The 27,690-nt window shown below is 45.8% G+C and overlaps 1 protein-coding gene across 2 annotated transcripts in view; it reads right to left on the reverse strand.

The window, feature by feature from the left end:
- Window positions 1–14,009: 14,009 nt before the first annotated feature.
- CNMD (chondromodulin) overlaps window positions 14,010–27,690 on the reverse strand; it is a 367,474-nt gene continuing 353,793 nt past the window's right edge. For both annotated transcript variants that reach the window (XM_063952893.1, XM_063952892.1), the window contains exon 7: window positions 14,010–14,835. In XM_063952893.1, the coding sequence (XP_063808963.1) occupies window positions 14,620–14,835 (216 nt within the window). In that variant the 3' untranslated portion in view covers window positions 14,010–14,619. The remainder of the gene's footprint in view (window positions 14,836–27,690) is intronic.

Below are 27,690 nucleotides of genomic sequence, written 5' to 3' on the forward strand. Positions count from 1 at the left end.
CCATGCAAGAACCTTTCAGTGGGACCTCTTGGACAAGTGGTCGGAATCGCATCTTCAGATGCATCGGCTGATAACTCTGTCTCCAAGGACCAGGGTATCTCTACTGTGGTGGCTGCAGAGTGCTCATCTTCAAGAGGGCCGCAGATTTGGCATACAGGACTGGGACCTGGTAACCACGGATGCCAGCCTTCGAGGCTGGGGGGCAGTCACACAGGGAAGAAATTTCCAAGGACTTTGGTCAAGTCGGGAGTCGTCCCTACACATAAATATTCTGGAACTGAGGGCCATTTACAATGCCCTAAGTCTGGCAAGGCCTCTGCTTCAAAACCAGCCGGTACTGATCCAATCAGACAACATCACGGCAGTCGCCCATGTAAACCGACAGGGCGGCACAAGAAGCAGGATGGCGATGGCAGAAGCCACAAGGATTCTCCGATGGGCGGAAAATCACGTCTTAGCACTGTCAGCAGTGTTCATTCCGGGAGTGGACAACTGGGAAGCAGACTTCCTCAGCAGACACGACCTACACCCGGGAGAGTGGGGACTTCATCCAGAAGTCTGCCAACTGTTGGTAAACCATTGGGAAAGGCCACAGGTGGACATGATGGCGTCCCGCCTAAACAAAAAACTAGATATTGCGCCAGGTCAAGGGACCCTCAGGCAATAGCTGTGGACGCTCTAGTGACACCGTGGGTGTACCAGTCGGTTTATGTATTCCCTCCTCTGCCTCTCATACCAAAGGTACTGAGAATAATAAGAAAACGAGGAGTAAGAGCGATACTCGTGGTTCCGGATGGGCCAAGAAGAGCTTGGTACCCAGAACTTAAAAAAAAAATGATATCAGAGGACCCATGGCCTCTACCGCTCAGACAGGATCTGCTACAGCAGGGGCCCTGTCTGTTCCAAGACTTACCGCGGCTGCGTTTGACGGCATGGCGGTTGAATTCCGGATCCTAAAGGAAAAGGGCATTCCGGAGGAAGTCATTCCTACGCTGATAAAAGCCAGGAAAGAAGTAACCGCAAACCATTATCACCGTATTTGGCGAAAATATGTTGCGTGGTGTGAGGCCAGGAAGGCCCCAACAGAGGAATTTCAGCTGGGTCGTTTTCTGCACTTCCTACAGTCAGGAGTGACTATGGGCCTAAACTTGGGTTCCATTAAGGTCCAGATTTCGGCTCTGTCGATTTTCTTCCAGAAAGAACTGGCTTCACTGCCTGGAAGTTCAGACATTTGTAAAGGGAGTGCTACATATTCAGCCCCCTTTTGTGCCTCCTGTGGCACCTTGGGATCTCAACGTGGTGTTGAGTTTCCTAAAATCACATTGGTTTGAGCCACTTAAAACTGTGGATTTGAAATATCTCACGTGGAAAGTGGTCATGTTATTGGCCTTGGCTTCGGCCAGGCGTGTGTCAGAATTGGGCGGCTTTGTCAGGTAAAAGCCCTTATCTGATTTTCCATATGGATAGGGCAGAATTGAGGACTCGTCCCCAGTTTCTCCCTAAGGTGGTATCAGCTTTTCACTTGAACCAACATATTGTAGTGCCTGCGGCTACTAGGGACTTGGAAGATTCCAAGTTACTGGACGTAGTCAGGGCCTTAAAAAATTATATTTCCAGGACGGCTGGAGTCAGGAAAACTGACTCGCTTTTTATCCTGTAGGCACCCAACAAAATAGGTGCTCCTGCTTCTAAGCAGACTATTGCTCGCTGAATTTGTAGCACAATTCAGCTGGAGCATTCTGCGGCTGGATTGCCGCATCCTAAATCAGTAAAAGCCCATTCCACGAGGTAAGTGGGCTCATCTTGGGCGGCTGCCCGAGGGGTCTCGGCTTTACAACTTTGCCGAGCTGCAACTTGGTCAGGGGCAAACACGTTTGCTAAATTCTACAAATTTGATACCCTGGCTGAGGAGGACCTTGAGTTCTCTCATTCGGTGCTGCAGAGTCATCCGCACTCTCCCGCCCGTTTGGGAGCTTTGGTATAATCCCCATGGTCCTTTCGGAGTTCCCAGCATCCACTTAGGACGTTAGAGAAAATAAGATTTTATTCACCGGTAAATCTATTTCTCGTAGTCCGTAGTGGATGCTGGGCGCCCATCCCAAGTGCGGATTGTCTGCAATACTTGTATATAGTTATTGTTAACTAAAGGGTTATTGTTATGAGCCATCTGTTGAGAGGCTCAGTTATGTTTCATACTGTTAACTGGATATGGTATCACGAGTTATACGGTGTGATTGGTGTGGCTGGTATGAGTCTTACCCGGGATTCAAAATCCTTCCTTATTGTGTCAGCTCTTCCGGGCACAGTATCCTAACTGAGGCTTGGAGGGGGGTCATAGTGGGAGGAGCCAGTGCACACCAGGTAGTCTAAAAGCTTTCTTTTAGTTGTCCCCAGTCTCCTGCGGAGCCGCTATTCCCCATGGTCCTTTCGGAGTTCCCAGCATCCACTACGGACTACGAGAAATAGATTTACCGGTGAGTAAAATCTTATTTATTCACCTGTACATTCACTGCAGGACCCTGTATAGTTTAATTCACAGTTCCATTCACTGCTGGGCCTTGTATAGTACTATTCACGTGTCCATTCACTGCTGGGCCTTGTATAGTACTATTCACATGTCCATTCACTGCTGGGCCTTGTATAGTATTATTCACATGTCCATTCACTGCTGGGCCTTGTATAGTACTATTCACATGTCCATTCACTGCTGGGCCTTGTATAGTACTATTCACATGTCCATTCACTGCTGGGCCTTGTATAGTATTATTCACATGTCCATTCACTGCTGGGCCTTGTATAGTACTATTCACATGTCCATTCACTGCTGGGCCTTGTATAGTACTATTCACTTGTCCATTCACTGCTGGGCCTTGTATAGTACTATTCACTTGTCCATTCACTGCTGGGCCTTGTATAGTATTATTCACATGTCCATTCACTGCTGGGCCTTGTATAGTATTATTCACATGTCCATTTACTGCTGGGCCTTGTATAGTATTATTCGCATGTCCATTCACTGCTGGGCCTTGTATAGTATTATTCACATGTCCATTCACTGCTGGGCCTTGTATAGTACTATTCACATGCCCATTCACTGCTGGGCCTTGTATAGTACTATTCACATGTCCATTCACTGCTGGGCCTTGTATAGTACTATTCACATGTCCATTCACTGAAGGGCCCAGTATAGTTTTAGTCACATTACCTTTTTGTGGTTGCTTGTTTAGTTCTCACAATGATTAGTTCATGGTTTGATTATCAGCAATAGATAGCTCAACTGAGCATGATATATAAGTTCATGATGTACATCATGTAATCTCTTCGCATATCCAAAAACACAAATGCAATATCCACATAATAAAAAAAAAAGGCCTATAATTGAGTGAATCTTCACTGTCACGGTATCATTAATACCTTCTAGACTATAACACATTCACTAAATAAAATGCTGAGGTGTGATGAAGAGGTGTTCCCTTCATGAGTCTGACCCTAATTATCTCACTGCTAATGTGCTCTTCAAAACTTTGTTTTACAGCAGTTTAGTTTCTTCTGGGTTTTTGAGAGTACTATGCACTGTCCCAGCCAGTGAATTAGCCATAAGTGCTGTAGCCTTACCCTTGTGATTCTTTGGGGTCTATTCATGAAGCAGTGAAAAGAGAGAAGTTGCCGATGGCAACCAATCCATTTTGAGGAAACATTTTATAAAATGCATTCTATAAAATTACAAGTAGTGGCTGATTGGTTGCCATGGGTAACTTCCCCATTGGCTCACTTCTCCACACTTTTCACTGCTTCATGAATAGACCCCTTTGATTGTATAATTATTCTGTAGGTATGTGAGCTCTTGCAAAAATGTGCACAATTTCCATATGGAAAGTTTATTCCCTATGCAGGATCTGTGTAGTTTGGGACTTGAATGACTTGTAGCAGACCAGAGACACAGCCACCCAACACATTGTCACCTGCCATTCTGCATGGGTAGACTCCACTATTTGCATTCTCCAGGTGTTTATGTTAAGTTTTCTTGGAAACATTTTACATCTTCAGTATTGTTCAGTTCTATGAAAACAGCCTCAGTGGAGCCATTTGCAACACAAGGTAAAATGCTGCTTGTATGAATCGATAAAGCTGACTCTCTGGATGTTATTCATTTCAGTCTCCTTGACGTTACACCTGTAATCATTGTATATAGTGTGCAGATGTCCCATTAGCTGTTGATGAATTACAGTTTAGTGATCTGAACATAATCAGCAAGTTGGAGAAATCTGTGTTAATCAAAACAAATGCATTCGCTTACTCTAAATGTACTCATAAATGGGACGTAAGTCTGTCTTATAAATAGGGTTTCTGGGTGTTAATGTTTAGGTAATTGTTTGTGTTTCCCCTACATGTGAAATGGCTTTTTACAGTACTAATTAATAATATATAATGTTGGTGTTTAGTTTTAAACACAGAAGAGAAAGTTATACCTGGACTGTGCAAGAAAATAATCAATGGAGGAGCAGCAATAATCAGCTTTCTGGCTTTTTTTTTGTGGGGTGAGGATTTTAGATTTTTTTTTTGTTTTAACGAAAAAGCGGAAATCACTCAGCTGAATAAGCCTATAGGCAAATACTAACAAACACTTGTAAAAAGATCATGTAATTAGTGAAACAGAACCCTGCTGTACAAAACAAAAACATAAAATGGGATGTGCAATCTCCATTCACTTTCTGATAGATAAGTCCACATGGCTTGGTGTAACTTGCAGCTGAATAAATTGAATGCTATGCTGCTAGTTTTAGTTTCATCTTTTATAAAAAATTAAAATAAAAAAAAATCCTGTGTTTACAAATGCTACATGTGTAACTATGCAGATGGGCCAGGTTTAGTGGCATAATCCCATGACCCCTGAAATATTGTGAGCTCACCATATTGTACTATGATAGGTGGTGTCAGATGACATGGTCTCCTAAATGTGGGGTGTGGCATGAAAAGTCAACAATGGCTACAGCAGTGGTTCCAAGGCGTGGCGCTCAAGGCAGTCCAGGTTATTGGGCTATCCCTGCTTGTGCACAGATAGTATAATTAAACTGACTGAGGTACTAAAAAAATCACCTGTGAGTAAGCATGGCTATTCTTAAAACCTGGACTGTTGGGGTACCTTGAGGATCGCTTTTGGGAACCTCTGGTCTACACAAAATATTGACATATTAGGTCAACAGAATTTTTTTTTTTTTTTTAACATTCACAAATTTTGATATGGTCACAATGTCGGAATAACATTTTTTCTCCCTCTATTTTAGCCGTAAACCTAACTCTAAAAAATAACACTAAAATTACTGTCAAGTATTTTTATGTCGACATGTTAAATGTCAACTTGACGTCCATTCAGAACATGTCGACATTCTGAGCAGAAACTTCAATGTGTACATTAAAGCTTAAGGACAGTGGTGATATTGTTTGTAGATGGGGGGTGGGGGGTAAAGTAAAGTCAGATGGATAGGTATACCGTAGGGACACAAGTGAGTTACATGTACGTCTAGTCAGTCAATGTTCAGGAGTTCAGCAGGCGGACCGCCTTGGGGAAAGAAACTTTTGAGGCTTCTGGTGGAACCGGCGGGGACGGCCCTGTTCCTGGGTTTGACTCTTTTGAACAGTGCCTCCACCTCTTCTTGGGCGACTTGCAGTGCCTGGAGTTGGCCGTCAATGTTTGGGGCATTGTAAAGGTGATTGTTTGGGTTGCAGGGGATTTCTTTTGTGAACCTGCAATATAAATGGTTCAGCTCGTCTGCTAGGTCTTGGTGCATGGTGGTGGACTTCGATGTTTTCTTGTAGTTGGTTATGGATTGCATTCCTTTCTATACAGATACGGGGTAATTGGTGGGCTTGTCCGAGAACTGCTTTTATTCTATCCTGATTTCTTTAGTCAGAGATTTCCTAGTTCGGTTGTATAGTGCTCTGTCTCCGCTGCTATAGGCCTCCTCTTTGGCCCGACGAAGTTGCCTGAGCTGGGCGCTTGTTGTTGTAAATGCGGTAGGTCTTGGTAGGTACACACATGTCCTCACAGTAGCTGAAGTAGGATGTGACTGTGTCTGTCATGTCGGTTGCCAAGGCTTCGAAGACCCCCCCCTTCCATGCATTTGAAGCAGTATGTGTGTGTGTATATATATATATATATATATATATAATGTGTATGTGTGTGTGTATATATATATATACAAATATATACACAAAAAATATACACAAATATATACAAATGGACATATCTGATGCTGATTCACAGGAAAATGTGCTGAATTCATGGCATCAAAACATGCATTTTGCTTTTATTCATTTATTATCATGTCTTTAGATAGTGCTGATGGTGTTGAGCAGTGTTGAACAGAGACTATGTAATCTTTCTCATCCATACCTGCCTCATTGGCGCTTGCAGTGTAAATTCTCTACTAGCACATTAGAGGCTGTTATGCAGAGACCAATGAAGCTACTAATATTTTGGCTTGTGGGATGTCCAAAATACAAACTCCACAAAGATACCAGATTGCAATTGAACTTTTTCCCTTGCGTAGCTTTCATATACAGGTTGAGTATCCCATATCCAAATATTCCGAAATACGTAATATTCCGAAGTACGGACTTTTTTGAGTGAGAGTGAGATAGCGAAACCTTTGTTTTTTGAGGACTCAATGTACACAAACTTTCTCTAACGTCCTAAGTGGATGCTGGGAACTCCGTAAGGACCATGGGGAATAGCGGCTCCGCAGGAGACTGTGTTAGGCGCCGGGGTCCGCTCGTCGGTGCGGCCCGGCGCCTAGCAACCAGGGACGCCGTGCGCGTTCAGCCGCCGGCTCCCTGGCAACGCTGGATGCCGGGCGCACGGAGCCGCTCAGACCCTAGCAACGGGGACGCCACGTTCGGGCCGCGTTCCCCGTTGCTGGGTCTTTTCTAATTGTATAATGGTGTGCTGGCCGTGCAGCATGCAAGCTGCACGGCATTACTTGTGATTACCCAGTCTGGCTCCTGATTGGGGAGCTCACAGTTATAAGCACCCTTTGGACTTCTCACAGACGCCGGTGATAGCTTCCTGTTTGCCTGTGTCGGTTACAGAGAGTTTCCAGTCCTGCTCAATCCGGTTGTTCCTGTCCTCAGTGATCCTGTACTCGGAAGTTGTCATCTGTTCCTGGAGTCTGACCGAGCACCTTTAACATCCTGTGGTGTTCGTGAGTCGCGGCGTAGCCGTGTGTTGCGGCTTGACCGCTTACTGTTTATTATTTTGTATCTTTGTGTTCTGGAGCTTTTGCGGAGGATTCCGCTCCCCCTGATCCACTCTGGTATCCAGCGGTGCTGGATAGGAGTTACGGATCAGTGGATCTTTGGTTGTCCTTTTCCCTGGCGGCTAGTCCGCACATACTTTTTTGGTTTAGTTAGTTAGCTTGTAACCCCTGGCCTGGTTGCTTAGTCAGAGGGCCCCTTGTTATCACCCTGTCTCGGATTTCCCTTTGTCTCCCATTAAGACCTGAGGGGGCATCGGGGTTGGGCAGACATAATCCGCCCTTCGAACGCGGCTGCCATGGGCTCAAGCAACCATAGTCTCGCAGGGGATTTCTGATAACACGGGCGAGACAACGGAGTTAGGGCGCCAGGGGTTACTAGGCTCTCCTGCTCCCACAACCAGTATATCTTTCCTGTACTCAGACCTCTGCCATAAGATCTCCTCTGGTCTGGAGTACGGGAATCATAACAGACTGGGCACAACTAAAGAAAGCTTTAGGACTACCTGGTGTGCACTGGCTCCTCCCTCTATGACCCTCCTCCAGACCTCAGTTAGAATTTTGTGCCCGGCCGAGCTGGATGCACACTAGGGGCTCTCCTGAGCTCTTAGAAAGGAAGTAATATTTAGGTTTTTTATTTCAGTGAGATCTGCTGGCAACAGACTCACTGCTACGAGGGACCTAGGGGAGAGAAGCGAACCTACCTGCTTGCAGCTAGCTTGGGCTTCTAGGCTACTGGACACCATTAGCTCCAGAGGGATCGAACACAGGCCCAGCCTCGGTCGTCCGGAGCCGCGCCGCCGTCCCCCTAGCAGAGCCAGAAGCAAGAAGACGTTCCTGGAAATCGGCGGCAGAAGACTTCGGTCTTCATTAAGGTAGCGCACAGCACTGCAGCTGTGCGCCATTGCTCCCCAGGCACACCACATACTCCGGTCACTGATGGGTGCAGGGCGCTGGGGGGGGGGGGGCGCCCTGGGCTGCAACATAAGTACCTTACTTGGCAAATTAAAACATAATATAGCCTTTAAGACTATATATGTGTAAAATCCCCTGCCATAACTGTATAAAAAAAGCGGGAGAAGCCCGCCGGAAAAGGGGCGGGGCTATCTCCCTCAGCACACTGGCGCCATTTTCCCTCACAGCTCCGCTGGAAGGATCGCTCCCCAGGCTCTCCCCTGCAGTTCCAGACTACATAGGGTAAAAAAGAGAGGGGGGGGCACTAAATTTAGGCGCAATCTGTGATATATAAGCAGCTATAAGGGGTAAAATCACTGTGTAGTGTGTATCCCTGTTTTATATAGCGCTCTGGTGTGTGCTGGCATACTCTCTCTCTGTCTCCCCAAAGGGCTTTGTGGGGTCCTGTCCTCAGTCAGAGCATTCCCTGTGTGTGCGGTGTGTCGGTACGGCTGTGTCGACATGTTTGATGAGGAGGCTTATGTGGAGGCGGAGCAGGTGCCGATAAATGTGATGTCACCCCCTGCGTGGTCGACACCTGAGTGGATGGATATGTGGAAGGAATTACGCGACAGTGTCAACTCCTTACATAAAAGGTTTGACGACATATCAGATGTGGGACAGCCGGCTTCTCAGCCCGTGCCTGCCCAGACGTCTCAAAAGCCATCATGGGCTCTAAAACGCCCGCTACCTCAGATGGCAGACACAGATGTCGACACAGATACTGACTCCAGTGTCGACGATGATGAGACTAGTGTACATTCCAATAGAGCCACACGTTACATGATTACGGCAATGAAAAATGTGTTGCACATTTCTGATATTACCCCAGGTACCACAAAAAAGGGTATTATGTTTGGGGAGAAAAAACTACCAGTGGTTTTTCCCCCTTCTGATGAATTAAATGAAGTGTGTGAAGAAGCGTGGGCTTCCCCCGATAAGAAACTAGTAGTTTCTAAAAAGTTACTAATGGCGTACCCTTTCCCGCCAGAGGATAGGTCACGTTGGGAGACATCCCCTAGGGTGGATAAAGCGCTCACACGCCTGTCAAAGAAGGTGGCACTACCGTCTCCGGACACGGCCGCCCTAAAGGAGCCTGCTGATAGGAAGCAGGAGGCTATCCTGAAGTCTGTTTATACACACTCAGGTATTATACTGAGACCAGCTATTGCTTCAGCATGGATGTGCAGTGCTGCAGCTGCGTGGTCAGATTCCCTGTCAGAAAATATTGATACCTTAGACAGGGACAATATATTGCTAACCATAGAGCATATTAAAGACGCAGTCTTATACATGAGAGATGCACAGAGGGATATTTGCCGGCTGGCATCTAAAATAAGTGCAATGTCCATTTCTGCCAGGAGGGGTTTATGGACTCGGCAGTGGACAGGGGATGCAGATTCTAAAAGGCACATGGAAGTTTTGCCTTACAAGGGTGAGGAGTTGTTTGGGGATGGTCTTTCGGACCTCGTTTCCACAGCGACAGCTGGGAAGTCAGCATTTTTACCCCATGTTCCCTCACAGCCAAAGAAAGCACCGTATTATCAGGTACAGTCCTTTCGGCCCCAAAAAGGCAAGCGGGTTAAAGGCGCGTCCTTTCTGCCCAGAGGCAGAGGTAGAGGAAAAAAGCTGCAGCATACAGCCAGTTCCCAGGAACAAAAGCCCTCCCCCGCTTCCTCTAAGTCCACCGCATGACGCTGGGGCTCCACAGGCGGAGCCAGGTACGGTGGGGGCCCGTCTCAAGAACTTCAGCGACCAGTGGGCTCGCTCACGGGTGGATCCCTGGATTCTACAAGTAGTATCTCAGGGGTACAAGCTGGAATTCGAGACGTCTCCCCCTCGCCGTTTCCTCAAATCTGCCTTGCCAACAGCTCCCCCGGACAGGGAGGCAGTGCTGGAGGCAATTCACAAGCTGTATTCGCAGCAGGTGATAGTCAAGGTACCCCTCCTTCAACAAGGAAGGGGTTACTATTCCACAATGTTTGTGGTACCGAAACCGGACGGTTCGGTGAGACCCATTTTAAATTTGAAATCCTTGAACACCTATATAAAAAGGTTCAAGTTCAAGATGGAATCGCTCAGGGCGGTTATTTCAAGCCTGGAGGAAGGGGATTACATGGTATCACTGGACATCAAGGATGCTTACCTACATGTCCCCATTTACCTTCCTCACCAGGAGTACCTCAGATTTGTGGTACAGGAATGTCATTACCAATTCCAGACGTTGCCGTTTGGTCTGTCCACGGCACCGAGGGTCTTTACCAAGGTAATGGCCGAAATGATGATACTCCTTCGAAAAAAGGGAGTTTTAATTATCCCATACTTGGACGATCTCCTTATAAAGGCGAGGTCCAGGGAGCAGTTGTTGGTCGGGGTAGCACTATCTCGGGAGGTGCTACAACAGCACGGTTGGATTCTGAATATTCCAAAGTCACAGCTGGTTCCTACGACACGTCTACTGTTTCTGGGGATGGTTCTGGACATAGACCAGAAAAGGGTGTTTCTCCCGGAGGAGAAAGCCAAGGAGTTGTCGTCTCTAGTCAGAGATCTCCTGAAACCAAAACAGGTCTCGGTGCATCACTGCACGCGAGTCCTGGGAAAAATGGTAGCTTCCTACGAAGCAATTCCATTCGGCAGGTTCCATGCAAGAATCTTTCAGTGGGATCTGTTGGACAAGTGGTCCGGATCCCATCTATAGATGCATCGGCTGATAACCCTGTCTCCAAGGACCAGGGTGTCTCTGCTGTGGTGGCTGCAGAGTGCTCATCTTCTAGAGGGCCGCAGATTCGGCATACAGGACTGGGTCCTGGTGACCACGGATGCCAGCCTTCGAGGCTGGGGGGCAGTCACACAGGGAAGAAACTTCCAAGGGCTATGGTCAAGCCAGGAGATTTCCCTACACATAAATATTCTGGAACTAAGGGCCATCTACAATGCCCTATGTCAGGCAAGACCCCTGCTTCAAAACCAGCCGGTACTGATCCAGTCAGACAACATCACGGCGGTCGCCCATGTAAACCGACAGGGCGGCACAAGAAGCAGGACGGCGATGGCAGAAGCCACAAGGATTCTCCGATGGGCGGAAAATCACGTGTTAGCACTGTCAGCAGTGTTCATTCCGGGAGTGGACAACTGGGAAGCAGACTTCCTCAGCAGGCACGACCTCCACCCGGGAGAGTGGGGACTTCATCCAGAAGTCTTTCAGCTGATTGTAAATCGCTGGGAACGGCCACAGGTGGACATGATGGCGTCCCGCCTCAACAAAAAGCTAGAAAGATATTGCGCCAGGTCGAGAGACCCTCAGGCAATAGCTGTGGACGCTCTAGTGACACCGTGGGTGTACCAGTCGGTTTATGTGTTCCCTCCTCTTCCTCTCATACCCAAGGTACTGAAGATAATAAGACGAAGAGGAGTAAGAACTATACTCATTGTTCCGGATTGGCCAAGAAGAGCTTGGTACCCAGAACTTCAAGAGGTGATCTCAGAGGACCCATGGCCTCTGCCGCTCAGACAGGACCTGCTGCAGCAGGGGCCCTGTCTGTTCCAAGACTTACCGCGGCTGCGTTTGACGGCATGGCGGTTGAACGCCGGATCTTGTAGGAAAAGGGCATTCTGGAGGAAGTCATCCCTACGCTGATTAAAGCTAGGAAAGAAGTGACCGCAAACCATTATCACCGCATATGGCGAAAATATGTTGCGTGGTGTGAGGCCAGGAAGGCCCCAACGGAGGAATTTCAGCTGGGCCGTTTTCTGCACTTCCTACAGTCAGGGGTGACTATGGGCCTAAAATTGGGTTCCATTAAGGTCCAGATTTCGGCTCTATCGATTTTCTTCCAGAAAGAACTGGCTTCACTACCTGAAGTTCAGACATTTGTTAAGGGAGTGCTGCATATTCAGCCCCCTTTTGTGCCCCCAGTGGCACCTTGGGATCTCAACGTGGTGTTGAATTTCCTAAAGTCACATTGGTTTGAACCACTTAAAACCGTGGATTTAAAATATCTCACGTGGAAAGTGGTCATGCTGTTGGCCTTGGCTTCGGCCAGGCGTGTGTCAGAATTGGCGGCTTTATCATGTAAAAGCCCTTATCTGATTTTCCATATGGATAGGGCGGAATTGAGGACTCGTCCCCAATTTCTCCCAAAGGTGGTTTCAGCTTTTCATTTGAACCAGCCTATTGTGGTGCCTGCGGCTACTCGTGACTTGGAGGATTCCAAGTTGCTAGACGTAGTCCAGGCCCTGAAAATCTATGTTTCCAGGACAGCTGGAGTCAGAAAGACTGACTCGCTATTTATCCTGCATGCACTGCAGCATCCTAAATCTGTAAAAGCCCATTCCACGAGGAAGGTGGGCTCTTCTTGGGCGGCTGCCCGAGGGGTCTCGGCTTTACAACTTTGCCTAGCAGCTACTTGGTCGGGGTCAAACACATTTGCTAAATTCTACAAGTTTGAGACCCTGGCTGAGGAGGACCTAGAGTTCGCTCATTCGGTGCTGCACAGTCATCCGCACTCTCCCGCCCGTTTGTGAGCTTTGGTATAATCCCCATGGTCCTTACGGAGTTCCCAGCATCCACTTAGGACGTTAGAGAAAATAAGATTTTACTCACCGGTAAATCTATTTCTCGTAGTCCGTAGTGGATGCTGGGCTCCCGTCCCAAGTGCGGATTGTCTGCAATACTTGTATATAGTTATTGGTTAACTAAAGGGTTATTGTTGAGCCATCTGTTGAGAGGCTCAGTTATATTTCATACTGTTAACTGGGTATAATATCACGAGTTATACGGTGTGATTGGTGTGGCTGGTATGAGTCTTACCCGGGATTCCAAATCCTTTCCTTATTGTGTCAGCTCTTCCGGGCACAGTATCCTAACTGAGGTCTGGAGGAGGGTCATAGAGGGAGGAGCCAGTGCACACCAGGTAGTCCTAAAGCTTTCTTTAGTTGTGCCCAGTCTCCTGCAGAGCCGCTATTCCCCATGGTCCTTACGGAGTTCCCAGCATCCACTACGGACTACGAGAAATAGATTTACCGGTGAGTAAAATCTTATTTTGTTTAATACACAAAGTTATTAAAAATATTGTATTAAATGACCTTCAGGCTGTGTGTATAAGGTGTATATGAAACATAAATGAATTGTGTGAATGTACACACACTTTGTTTAATGTAAAAAGTTATAAAAAATATTGGCTAAAATGACATTCAGGCTGTGTGTATAAGGTGTATATGGAACATAAATGTATTCTGTGCTTAGACTTAGGTCCCATCACCATGATATCTCATTATAGTATGCAATTATTCCAAAATACGGAAAAATCCGATATCCAAAATACCTCTGGTCCCAAGCATTTTGGATAAGGGATACTCAACCTGTATATCCAACGGGATCTGGTCAGTATGCTGGCAGTCAGAATACTGATGTCGAATAGAGACACCACACCTGCGCCGGTACCCAAATGTGCATCCACGGGGACACAGGACAGGCTAGCCGCTTGTGGAGGGGGGGAGGTTAGGTTTGGGCACCCCCCCCCAGGGAGGGTTAGGTTTAGGCTGCGCTAAGTTTAGGCACCACCAGAGAGGGTTAGGCTGCGGGGACAGAGTTAGGGGGAGCCGGGTGGGCGGGGGGCTGGATATGTAGGTATATTTACCTTCCCCTGTCGGCATTCCGTTCATCTGTTGGTATTTTGACCCCCAGCATCCCAAACGCCTGCTAATCAATCCCAACCCTATCCAACATCCTAATTACATTCCTTCTATTGTTTCTGTGGAAAGCAAAACATGTGTTGATTTACATATGACAAATCCATAGTGTAAATGGCATTAGTAATTTTATTGCAGATAGGTAGAAAATATGCTTAAGTTGTCAAAGTAAATGATATATTACACTGTCAAATTATAAATAGTTTTTCAAATATTGTAATGTCATATCCTGAAGTCACTGCTCTGAAGGAGCAGCGAGCAGTGCGCCTACATGATGTGTTATTGCTGGATGAAATGGAACTGTTTCAATAACAACAGGGTGCAACTTCACTTAGATTTATTTACATCAAGCCACAGAAATGTGAAACACTGCAACGCATCAAGTTAACCTTTAGAAATTAACGTTTCTCTAAATTATGTTGGCAAATATGTCTGAAGGCAGGACCGTTTTCTACATTAACACACTAGTCCAGAAAAATGTCAGATCTTTCTATAAAGGCTATTATTGCACATTCACTACAGGTACAGTGTAGTACCTATCAAACCAACACATTCCACCCAATGAATGTGGGCATCTGTTATTAATTTAGTTCTTTATTTACAACAGGTTATATGTCATATCACATTTTCAGACCTTTATTCTTTTAGACTTTTTGTTTTGGGCATTTTCTCATTAAAAACACTTGTTTCTCCCAGTCTGTTCATTTCCATTCCATTGGTGTTACACCACTCCTAGAATGCGTGCCACCCACCAGCTGCAGGGCATAACAACTCTGCATGCTGAGCGGCACCCCTGATAGTTGTATGGAAATGGATAGTAGCCACCGTAAGGCTCACAGATTCTCTGACAGTGGGTGTAGCTTCTTCTGCAGTCAATGCAGCATATTCCTTGGTGGTCCAGCATGGGGTCAAATGTCATGCCACCTTCTCCTTCCAGCTGGAATAGAAAAAATATAAAACAATACTGGTCATTCTGAAGCAGGCCACACACTTTAAGATTATCTGTCCAAATCCAACAAACCCAATGAACTGGCTGGTTTGTTGGTTAGACAGATGATCTTAAGGTGTATGGTCAGCTTAAGCAATAGAGCAATTATCAGTATCTAAGTGTGGGCATATTTTGAGAAATGTACAACAGGCATTTTATTCATCACATAGAGAATATAAATGTATAGGGGGTGTCCAATTATTCCTGATCCGGCCGCATATCACGATTAATGACCTGTAGTCGTTATCGCAGTATCCTATTATCCGGTATCCGATTTTCATTGGCTGAAAACGGACCCGTTTTCGTACGAAAACTCATGCTATCAGGGATTAGTCCCAGATCCCAAGTGTTATCGCGGCTCCAGCAGCCTTTTTATTGCGGATTATGCTTCGGGTGCCTGGGCACCCAAATCATAATCTGCTCTATGTGCTGGCATCGGGGAGGGGGAGGAGCACACTGCATCAGGGCTAATAGGATAGCCCCCAGCAATACAATTACCTGCAGTCATTGACCATGGGTAATTGGATACCCCCCCATAACGCTACAGTATATGTTGGTACTTCAGTAATCAAGGATAATATAGCAGCACAGTGATTTACATATGCCTGCTTAACAGTGCTGGGCTTAAGACCTAATGTTAAACTTCCTCATGTCAGTCAACAGATTAACAGGTTTATTATCTAAAAAAAACAACAACACCACGTAGCAAGAAATGTTTGTATGGTGTGGAGAAAGCTACAAAGAGGGTAAAGACTGGCAGTCACACATTCTCTGAGCCTGGATGGGCGTGTCATGGGTGGAATTGAAGTACAGAGTGTTCAGAGGTTCCCTAATACTTGTAGTTCCACCTGTTGTAGCTGGTGAGCCACCGCAGGCTGCTTGCCTCCATATGGTAGTGACACGCTGACTACCTACAGCCAGGGGAGCAGGTTATACAGTAAGCTAATGTGACGATTATGTTTCCCATTTGCTTGGCTGCTGATATTATGGGGTACGTCTTTAGTCTGCAGAATAATCAAAAGCGATATATGACAGGTAAGTAATCCTATATAATATAGATTGGGCAAGCTGCAATGGAATAACACTTTTTAGGGAACATTTTGTATACACTCCATCAAAACTGTATTTTATGTCAATTTGTTGTATGTTAAATTATAATATATTACTAGTGCTAGAATTTGTGCCCTAATGTAACACATGATAAACAGGACATATTGATTATAATGAGTATACTTCATATGCAAAAAAAAAACATTTGTAAAGAAGAAAAATGGCTTATTTTGATGATGGGAATTACATTAGGCACTTTGGTGAAATGAAACAAACTCTCGGCTTGACAATAAATGCAATGCAAAGAATTGGACAGCACCTGAGAAACCATCAGGATATAGTGTAGGTCTAAATGGCTATAAGTGTCACATACTGGAAGAGATTCAGTGTAAGTGCCGCTGCAGAGACAACGCCAGTTTGCATAATGTAAACTGTTATGCCAAGAAAGCCACCTGCATGCATGCACCCCTATCCATAGTTGTGTGATTCTTGTGTCTGGAGAGGAGGGACGGTGCTGTAACGCAGGCAAGTACAGTGAGGTTATTTTCATGCACTTGGGAACAGCTGCAGAGTGACGGGTGGCTGTTGCCTTTTGCTGCTCTAGGCATTTATACACACATATATGAAACACAAGTTAGTGTTAAATGTAATGGAAATAAAACCAGACGTACTAAATTGATTCAATGTTTGTATGGTGCTTTCTAACAGCATGTTTTTCTAAATATAAGTTTTCATTTTATGAAGTTTGTTAGGGCTGAACGTGCGGTGTCAGCATCCTTTTATTCATGGTCTTGTGAGTAGACTGTTAGGATGATGTTGGAAGAACAATACTTTATTGAAAGGCCTGACAAGATCTGCAGGGGATGAATACTGATGAAATATAGATATGAGCTCGCTTTAAATACTCACATGTTAAATCACTCAAATGACATTGATTAGGAAGCCAAGCAAACACCATATTGATTTTCCACAATGCATGTCTAGTTTCTGTTTCTTCTGCTGGGATTGTATTGCTTTTTTTTTTATATTCTTAGCAAAATAAACATTCTCTTCAAAATCCCTTTATTGTACATTAGATTACTGAAATATATTTTGAGCAAAGATAAGGAAAAAGTAGTGTGTACGCATCAGAGATTTCACAATTTAAATGACTGTTTTTGAAAACATTGTACACCTTGGAAAGCATAAAATGCACAGCAATCTTTAGAGAAGAACAGTTATGGAAATTGCCTGCTACGTGGGCTTCATGTAAAGTGCTGTTTGCAGAGGGGAAGTTTATAGCTGAATTCTCAGCCACAAGAACCAGTAGAAGGACTTCGTGACTGTAATCTGTGATTCTATATACTAAATGGTATGGATCATCAGCTTCCAGCTCTCCAGTAATCACATAAATATTCCCCCATGTTCATCTATCCTGCCGGCCCGCTGCTTGTTTCCTGGACCTGCTGACGATCCCTGCTTGCTCCGTGGGGCCTGGACCTGCATACAGGTATAAAGGCACACGTTACCTGCAGAAAGAAATACATGGGAGCCACTGCTGGGTGTTATAGAGGCTGGGTGCATCCTCTCCCCCCTCCTCCGGTTCTGTTAGGCCACCCTGACTGTTGATAGCTGCCTGTCTAAGCGTCCATTTTCCGGACCCCCTGCTGCTGTATGCCCCCATTCACATTGGGACCCAGGTATACGGGGTACACGCTCACTGTTGCGGGAAGGATTACCATTTGGAGCCTCAACTGTGCCGGCTGGGTGGTCATTGGGCTGTATACACCCTTTCCCCCCTCCTCCTGCTTCATTCCTCTGGCTCGCTGACCCTGCCCTCCCCATCGGTGGCGCGAGCTTCCTTGCTGTGCCTAGCGGTTGTTGTCTATCTCTACATATCTATATACTCTCTTGCTCCCGCTGGCCTCTCCGTGGGGTGTTGGTGCGGGCGCCCCCCTCTTGCCTGTATTTGCTTTGATATATCCTGCTGGCTGGAAGGAGCGACACCGTGTTGTCCAAAATGGTGAGAGGCCGCCAAAATAGTGCGGCGGCGGGAGCGATGGATAAGTTTGTCCGTAACCCTGGTCCTCAGCAGCAGAGGGGTGAGACTGTAAGATCTGAGGCATCGCCCCCATCTCCTGCGTATAGTTCCGCCTCCTCTGACCCTCCGGACGCTGCACTGCAGAGAGTATTTGATGCGGTGACCGCCAGCGAGGCGCGTCTGGCTGATAAAATCGGGCAAGTGCAGTCTGATTTCTCCATTATTCATCAGGACCTTCAGCAGGTGAGAGAGAGAGTGGGAGAGGCTGAGACCCGTATATCCAATGTTGAAGACTCTGTCGGCCCGCTGGGTCGTCGCACTGATGCTTTGGAATCTCAAATGACAGATGTGCGCAAAAAGCTGACGGATATGGAGGGACGTCTACGGCGCAATAACGTCTGCTTCATTGGCCTGCCCGAGAAGGAAGAGGGCTCAGCTCCTGAAGAGTTTCTCGTAAAATGGCTCCGTGATGCCTTTGAATCTGAGGAATTTTCGCCATACTTCACCGTTGAACGGGCTCATAGAGTTCCGATGCGCCCGCTACCTCCAGGGGCTCCACCCCGCACCTTTATTGCTAAGTTCCTCCACTTCCGTGACCGTGACACTGTTTTTGAGGCTGGCTCGTATCAAAGGTCTTTTAAAATGGAATGGGTCGTCCATATCGGTTTTCCCGGATTTCGCGGTGGATGTACAAAAAGATAGGGCTCAATTCCTGCCTGTCAAGAGGAGGCTCCGTGAACTTAACCTGCCATATGCCATGCTCTTCCCATCTAGACTGCGGGTGGTGGCCGATGGGGAAACAACGTTTTTCGCAACTCCTTGTGAGGCCATGGTATGGCTGGACAGACGATTCCCGGCGAGGCGTGCCCTTGCGGATCCTTGACTTTCCAGTATAGCTCTGGAGGCAGACTTTGTTTTGTTTTTATTTTCCTTGTTATTCATTCTGTCTGCTGTGATTATATAAGTCATTTACTGCGTGGCGACGGGATGCGGGAGTGTTTGATTAATATTGATATCTATTTCATCTGCTGTTCTGCTCCCGCGGTTTAGACAGGTTATATGGTTATGCGCTTGACTGCTCTGATATTTCTGTTATGTTTTTTTTTGGGGGGGGGGTTGGGGGGGCTATATCTATGGCTTGGTTTATTTGGTTCTATGATATCCGTGCATGTTTCACTTTGTGTGTTGATTGGACCTAGGGGGTGGATCTCTATGATTTCCCATAAATTTATTTTTTTTTTGGGGGGGGGGGGGGGGCGGTGGCTGGAAGCTACCTCTTTTTCCTCCCGAGAGTCATTATATTCTTGGCCCCCGATTAAGGTGTGTTTGCACTAATTAATGGTGCAACGAAGTTTTGTTTATTTTTATTTCTAGGTATTTGCACTTAGTTTTGGGATCCAAGTATGCTGCATGTTGGGGGTGGTATACAGGGTGGGGGGCGAGGGAAGGTTTTGGGTTGTACTTATTTTTTGTGTGGAAGTTTATGTTTTGAATGTTTGTGGTTTGCTGCTGTACTACTTAAGCAATGGTGTCTGGTAATTGAACTCATGCATGGCGGACTTGGCTGGCCGCGGGGGGTTGTGCTTATTGTATCTCTGACATCCTATGGCTGGGCTTAAAGTGTTATCGGGGAATGTGAGAGGGCTTAATGATAAAGTTAAGAGGTCCCTGGTACTCCGACAGATTAGACATTATGCCGCTGATATTGTCTGCCTTATGGAAACTCACTTGGTGGGTGGTAGGATTCTCTCCTGAAAAGACCCTGGGTGGGATGGGCGTACCACTCCATGCACACCTCTGCCTCTCGTGGAGTTTCGGTCCTTATTAGGAGGACTGTCCCCTTCGTGCTGGAGTCTGTACAAACGGATGGGGAGATATGTGTTTTTGAAATGTAGATTATTTTACAAGCGGATGGGGAGATGTGTTTTTGAAATGTAGATTATTTTATGTCCCTGTCCTCCTAGCTGTTTATGTGCCCCCTCCATACTCTCCTGAAGTCCTTAAGAAAGCTGCTGGGTTCATGGCCTCATTCCCCGGGATATCTGTTATTTGCCTTGGGGACTTCAACAATGTGCTAGATGCAGCGAAGGACAGGCTCTCTATGTCTCCATCTGCGTGTCCTGGGAATTCCACTTTTGCAAATGTGGTGTCGGGGTTGGGCCTGGTCGATCCTTGGAGATTGAGACATCCGTCTCTTAAACAATACTCCTGTTTCTCTCACTCTCATTCTTCGTTCTCCAGGATTGACCTGGCCCTCCTCTCGAGTGATATGGTTCCCTGGGTTGGTAGTATAGGATATGAGACTAGGGGTATATCAGATCACTCCCCCTTGACCTTTACTTTAGACTTTAACTGCTCTAGGGGCCAAGCCGTATGGAAATTTAACCCGTTTTGGCTCGTACACATGGGGGACAGCTCTGATTTGGTGGCTGCATGGCGGGAATTCTTTGTACTGAATAGTGCCGAAAAAGCTATCTCTAATTTATGGGACACATTCAAGGCCTTTCTGAGGGGAAGTTTGATTAAACGGGTGTCTAATTTGAAGTCCTTTTATAGGCGACGGGAGGCTGAGCTGGAGGCCCAGAGTGTCGCTGCAGAATTACAATACTTACAAGATTCTTTGAATAGTTCTAAGCTAGCCTGGTTATCGGCTCAGAGAGAATGGAAAGATTACCTAATGGAAAAGACTCAGCATAGACTCCTTTTCTCCTCCCATACTTTCTACGCTACTGGTGATAGGCCGGGGACATACCTGGCCTCCCTGGCCCGGGGTGATAGACCTACTAGTGTTGTGGTTGAGATTGTGACCCCTGATGGTGTTCCCCTGACACAAACTCCACAAATTGCGTCTGAATTTGTATCCTACTACAGACGCTTGTACGATTCTAAATCGGACTGTACTTCGTCGCAACTGAACGATTATTTAGACAGTGTTTGTTTCCCCACCTTATCCAGTGAGGCTTGTGACCTTTTAAAGACACCTATCTCATCTGATGAAATCATGGCCGCTGTTAAGGCCTCCCCTGGTGGTAAAGCCTCGGGTTTGGATGGCATACCTTCTGAGGTCTATAGGCATAACTTGGATTTCTTTGTCCCTTGCCTGCTTGAGTTGTATGGCCAAATCTTTGCTCAGGAGTCTCTCCCCCCGTCTATGGCGGAGGCAGTGATTGTGGTTCTCCCTAAACCTGACAAGGATCTTAGGAAAGTTGAGTCCTATCGCCCTATATCCCTTTTACCCACTAATATAACATTTTTGGCTAAGGTGTTGGCTGGTAGATTAAATGCAGTTATTTCCCACATAATACACCCGGATCAGACGGGATTTATGCCCAATAAATCAACTTCAATTAACCTTAGATGTCTGTTCACTCACCTACAAATCCCCGCGAGGACCCCTCCTCCTCTATAGTCGTTTCGTTGGATGCCGCTAAGGCTTTTGATTCTGTGTAGTGGGATTATTTGTGGGAAGTTATGCGTAGATTTGGTATAGGCCCAAACTTTATTAAATATGTTCGATTGATGTATTCCTCTCATTCGGCGAGGGTGGCGGTAAATGGTTTCGTATCTCACTCCTTTCCCCTATCTAGGGGTACACGACAGGGATGCCCTCTGTCCCCTACTCTGTTTGCTATGGCCATTGAACCCCTTGCATGCCTTTTGAGGGTGGACGTGGGGATCTCTGGCTCTAAGGTGGGTGCCCGTGAGGACAGAGTGGCCTTATATGCCGATGACGTTTTGTTGTTTGTGGATCGCTATGCTGAGTCTATGCCTAGGATTTTGGAAATTATTACTGAGTTCTGGCGATACTCTGGGCTCCTGATTAATTGGGAGAAATCCTATATTACCCCACTTAGGGGCGAAGTTCCTACTTCCCCATTAGTAGCTCTGCCACTGCAGTGGGTGGACTCTTTCAAATATCTGGGCATTTGGGTGTCTAATGATCCTCAGAAATTTTCCTCCCTAAATATTACTCCACAGATAGCGTATCTTCGTGGCCGGGTGAAGGCATGGGGGAAGCTAACGGTCACGGGGAGGGTTAACATAGTAAAAATGGTTTTCCAGCCCAAACTTCTGTATGTTTTGCAGCACTCTCCCGTTTATATTCCGCAGAAGATTTTTAAACAAATAAATGGGTTGCTTTCCTCCCTGGTGTGGGCTAGTAAGCGGGCACGTTTGAGACTGGATACTCTGACCAGATCGCGGGAATTGGGGGGTCTGGCTCTCCCCAACTTCCGTTTTTATTACTATGCGGCGCAACTGACACATGTATGGGAGTGGGTTAACTACCTCGATGCCCTGGCTTTGCACTCGCTGATGATGCACCATGACTATCCTGGTGGCTCCCCACTACAGCTACTCCTTTGCGGTAGCGTCAAAATGTCTACACTACCACTGATTAAACAGTCCATCCTAATATGGAAATTGGTGCACTCTGTGATACATGGTCACGGTGTTGATCCTGATACCCCACTAGACAATGCTTACGGGTTGCCGGAACTGTGTCAACTTCAGGTCTGGGGAAACTGGGGAGTGTATTCTTTGGGCCATTTATATAGTGATGGGACCCTTATCTCATTCCAACAACTTCAACAAGCGCACAATGTCCTCTTAGGGTTCTTCTTTCGATTCCTTCAGCTGAGACGCGCTTTGGCTGCCCAGTTTCCGAATGGCCCTCCGGTCCTCGTTGATTCCCCGGTCAAATTAATGCTGCGGACGCTGGACTCGGGACACCTGGTTTCCAAGATATATGGCCGCATTCTCCAGATGCACCATACTGACCCTCTAGCTTCTCTTCGGGGTAGGTGGGAGTCGGATGTGGGTCTATTGTCAGATGACGCATGGAACACTGCTATGGGATCCCATCGGATCTCCACTTCCTCTGTTAGATACCAGCAAATACAATTATACATATTGCATAGGGTGTATATGACCCCGGTGAGGTTAGCCCATATTGGGGGGTCTCATAGCTCACAGTGCCCTAAGTGTGGAGCCATGGATGCCGATTTCTGGCATCTGCTTTGGTCGTGCCCTAGCATATCTTCGTTTTGGAAGGCTGTTATACGTACCATAACTGATACAGGTATCCCCTCTTCCATATTCACGCCTGTGCTGTGTACACTGCTGATTATGGACGAGGAAGCTTTAGACCCGCCCAGCAGGCGATATGTCATCAATTTATGTGCCCTGGCTAGGGTCTGCATAGCCCGGCTGTGGCTGGCTGGCGAGGCCCCGGCAATTAGGGCTTGGATATCTCTGGTCAACGAAACTATTGCACATGAAAAATTTGTGTTCCTGGCTAGGAAGGTGGAAAGAAAATTGTTTACAATATGGGGTAGGTGGATGGACTCCAGATACTTTAAGGATAAATAAAGTTTAGATTTGTATTTATTTCTTTATTTTATTTTGGGATATTTTGGAGGTGGGTACCCTCGCGGCCGGCCTTGCTGTGTTGTACTTAGATATACTGTGTTTACTCTGCTATGCTCGTGCCTATATTGGAAGTGGCTTGTTTGGGTTGCGTTACTCCCAGAAGCCGACGCTTTGCGAATGTATGACCTATGAGACAATTTACCTGCTGATGTACCATGGGCCTTATGAATGTACAGCTGTGTATGTGGTTTTTTTTTTTGTGTATGTTGAAGTTTTTTTAGTCTGTTTTTGTGTAAGTTGTTAATGTAAATTCAAAAACTCAAATAAAAAAATTATTGAATTTAAGAAAAAAAAAATATTCCCCCATGTTGCACAAAGCCAACTGCTTAATATCAAAAGGATATTTTACCATTATGAACTTTCACTGGGGCTGTCTTCCAGCAGGGCTGCCATCAGTAATTGTGGGGCCCGGGACTGACAAAATTAGCAGCCACCCGTCCCTGTCATAGATCTATAATTGCTGTGCACATACTCTGAGCAATACCATATTAGGACCCACAAAGTAATGCCCTTTGCACGATGTTAAGTTCCCACAATTATGACCCTGTCACCACATTATGACTGCACAGTAATAATGCCCTATGCCACAGTACCTCACTTGCCCCCTTCAAACTAATGAAAATGTTCCTCCCAAAATGGCTGCCGCCTCCTCTAGCATTTTTAATTACTCCTCTTAGGTGGTGGTAATTTTGGGAGGAACATTTTCAATAATATTCCATATAGAATACTATCTACAGCACTGATTATGTCACGCCACGCTGTACAATAAACTTTATTTTATTAGTTAAAATTTGTTTTCTAACTAATGATGCAGAGGGCAGCAGCAATAGCAGCCGGCAGTATGAGTGGCCTTGGCCCTCCTCTCTCTATCAGAGTGGCCGGGCCTGGGACAGTATATCCACAGTATCCCCATAATGGCGGCCCTCTTCTCCAGCAACATGCTGCATGGTGAATACAGCACTGAATCAATCCAATGCTAGAGACTGTTAATCACTGGGAAAGCACACACTGACTGGTCCAATAATACTATACTCGGTACCCAGATCCAGCTAGCTCATGAAACTATAGGCTGCTCATTTTTCATTTATATCTATCTTTCATATCTGTATTACAGGTTGAGTATCACTTATCCAAAATGCTTGGGACCAGAAGAATTTTGGATATCGGATTTTTCCGTATTTTGGAATAACTGCATACCATAATGAGATATTATGGCGATGGGACCCAAGTCTAAGCACAGAATGTATTTATGTTTCATATACACCTTATACACACAGCCTGAAGGTCATTTTAGCCAATATTTTTTATAACTTTGTGCATTAAACAAAGTGTGTCTACATTCACACATTTCATTTATGTTTCATATATACCTTATACACACAGCCTGAAGGTCATTTTAGCCAATATTTTTTATAACTTTGTGCATTAAACAAAGTGTGTCTACATTCACCCATTTCATTTATGTTTCATATATACCTTATACACACAGCCTGAAGGTCATTTAATCCAATATTTTTTATAACTTTGTGCATTAAACAAAGTTTGTGTACATTGAGCCATCAAAAAACAAAGGTTTCACTATCTCACTCTCACTCAAAAAATAATAATCCATATTTCGGAATATTTGGATATGGGATACTCAACCTTACATATACTAAATTGCATTTGCCATTTGGTGTACACTGGCTCATACCTTTGGAAGGGAACCATATTTAACTTTGTAGCGGGTATATTCTCAAAAGTTGTCTACGGCCTGTACCTGATGGTTGGACTGAAGTTTTGGGGCCACAGCATGTTGATGGTCGATATGATCCGTTTTTTAAACCTTTAACATTATTTTGTACAAGAAACTAAAAGCCATATACGTTAAAGGTTACTTGTACTGAACACTCTCAGAGATTTATTTATGAAGCATCGGGTTGTAAAACTCAGGGATCCTGGTCATGTTTATGCCCGATATTTTACAACCAGATTCTTTGGAAGTATACCCATCAGAGTCATCTCGGCACCCGAGCATCAGGGACCCCGGTGTATGCCCTTCAGCCCTTTATAGTTAGAGCAGCAAGGGAATTTGTTCAAGCAGATTTGGCATATTATCCTGCACCAAAAGGAGATAAACAACAGACCCCCGCCCTTTAAGATACACAGGGCCTAATTCATATTTGTACGCAAACCCGGTGTTTTGCATTCAAATACGATGTTTGGGATCAGCACGCGCGCAGAACGGGACTTGCAATATTGCTTGCTGCCCCCTGGCAGGTGACTTCATTTCTGGACAGTTTCATGCAGAATAGATATAAGCACATAGGAAGATAAAAGCTTTTATGTTGACTATCAGTGTTTTCATGAAAAGGAGAAAACTGGATGTAATTCTGAAACACTGACATTCAGCATAAAGGGGTATATGCAATTAGCGGCGAATCGCGGCAAATTATCGCCGTTTTTTAATTCAACACAATTCGACAGGTGAATTCTGGCAGGTGGCTTCCGGAATTCACCATATTCAATGAAAAACGGATTCGACAGTCCCGCGGGCGAAAAACGGACGATTTGCCGGATTTTGCCGCGATTTAAAAAAACGGGGGGAAACGGGAAAAACCCGGAAAAAAAAGGGCGTGGGGTCCCCCCTCCAAAGCATAACCAGCCTCGGGCTCTTCGAGATGGTCCTGGTTCAAGGGGTCCCCCCCCAGCCACCCAAGGGCCAGGGGTGAAGCCCGAGGCTGTCCCCCCCATCCATGGGCTGCGGATGGGAGGCTGATAGCCTTGAGAAAAATTACAGAATATTGTTTTTTCCAATAGTACTACAAGTCCCAGCAAGCCTCCCCCGCAAGCTGGTACTTGGAGAACCACAAGTACCAGCATGCGGGAGAAAAACGGGCCCGCTGGTACCTGTAGTACTACTGGAAAAAAAATACCCAAATAAAACAGGAGACACACACCGTGACAAGTACAACTTTATTACACACTGCCGACTTGTAGTACTATTGGAAAAAAACAATATTCTGTCATTTTACTCAAGGCTATCAGCCTCCCATCCGCAGCCCTTGGATGGGGGGGACAGCCTCGGGCTTCACCCCTGGCCCTTGGGTGGCTGGGGGGGGACCCCTTGATTGAAGGGGTCCCCACTCCCACAGGGTACCCTGGCCAGGGGTGACTAGTTGGATATTTAATGCCACGGCCGCAAGGCACTGTATAAAAGTGACCCCCGGCTGTGGCATTATCTGTCCAGCTAGTGGAGCCCGATGCTGGTGTAAAAAATACGGGGGACCCCTACTCTTTTTGTCCCCCGTATTTTTTTGCACCAGGCGCAGAGCCCGGTGCTGGTTTTAAAAATACGGGGGATCCCCTGTCAATTTTTCCCCCGCATTTTTAGAACCAGGACCAGCTCGAAGAGCCCGAGGCTGGTTATGCTTTGGAGGGGGGACCCCACGCCATCTTTTTCCTGAATTTTACCGTTCCATCTATAAAAAAAAATATACATATATATAAAAAAAAATTTAAAATATATAAATAATACTTGTGCCTCCAAAAAAGACAAACCAAGTACCTAATCCCTTCTAATATAAATAGATATGCTATTATCAATAAAAAAAAACATGTTTTAAAATGTTTTTATTAGTTTCACCCACCAAAGTGTGGCGGATTGAAAATGTCGAATTTACTGTCTAAAAGCACTGTTGTCGAATTTCCAAACTTCAATTGAATATACTTTGGTCGAATTGCAGCACTTGTATCATTGCAGAAAAGTTGAATTTTCTCCTCTATATGCTGATAGATGTTTATGGTCGTCTCAGTTGTGCACTGTGAATTTTTCTGATATCTTTAAATTGATGATTATGTACTGGAGTGTCTGCCACTAGCTCTGGTGTCTTTTGTAGAATATTTGGTGTTAGATTTTGTAGATTTGTTGTTAGATGACCATTAATATGGTTGATCCTTTTGAATGTGAACAAATGATACAATCACATCAATCCGGTTGGGTATGTCAGGAGACCGCCAGTCACAATACCGATGCCGGCTGTGAGATGGCCATTGGGGGGGCGAGCGCAACAAAGCCCCTTGCGGGCTTGTGCTCGCCACAGGGTCTGTTCCCACTCTATGGGTGTCATGGTCACCCACAAGTGGGTATAGTCCCTGTTCGTCGGCATGCCGACCGGCGGATTTTGAGCGGGCAGGATGTAGTGGTCGGTATCCGCCGGTCACATAACTATATCCCCATCAATCATTTTTGAGGATTTGTAACAAACAGGTCGCTGTTTAGTGGTCAATTGGTAAAAAGCATCAGATAGGTAGTGCCATGTGCA

Source organism: Pseudophryne corroboree, chromosome 2 (assembly GCF_028390025.1).
Source record: "Pseudophryne corroboree isolate aPseCor3 chromosome 2, aPseCor3.hap2, whole genome shotgun sequence".
NCBI classification, from domain to species: domain Eukaryota; kingdom Metazoa; phylum Chordata; class Amphibia; order Anura; family Myobatrachidae; genus Pseudophryne; species Pseudophryne corroboree.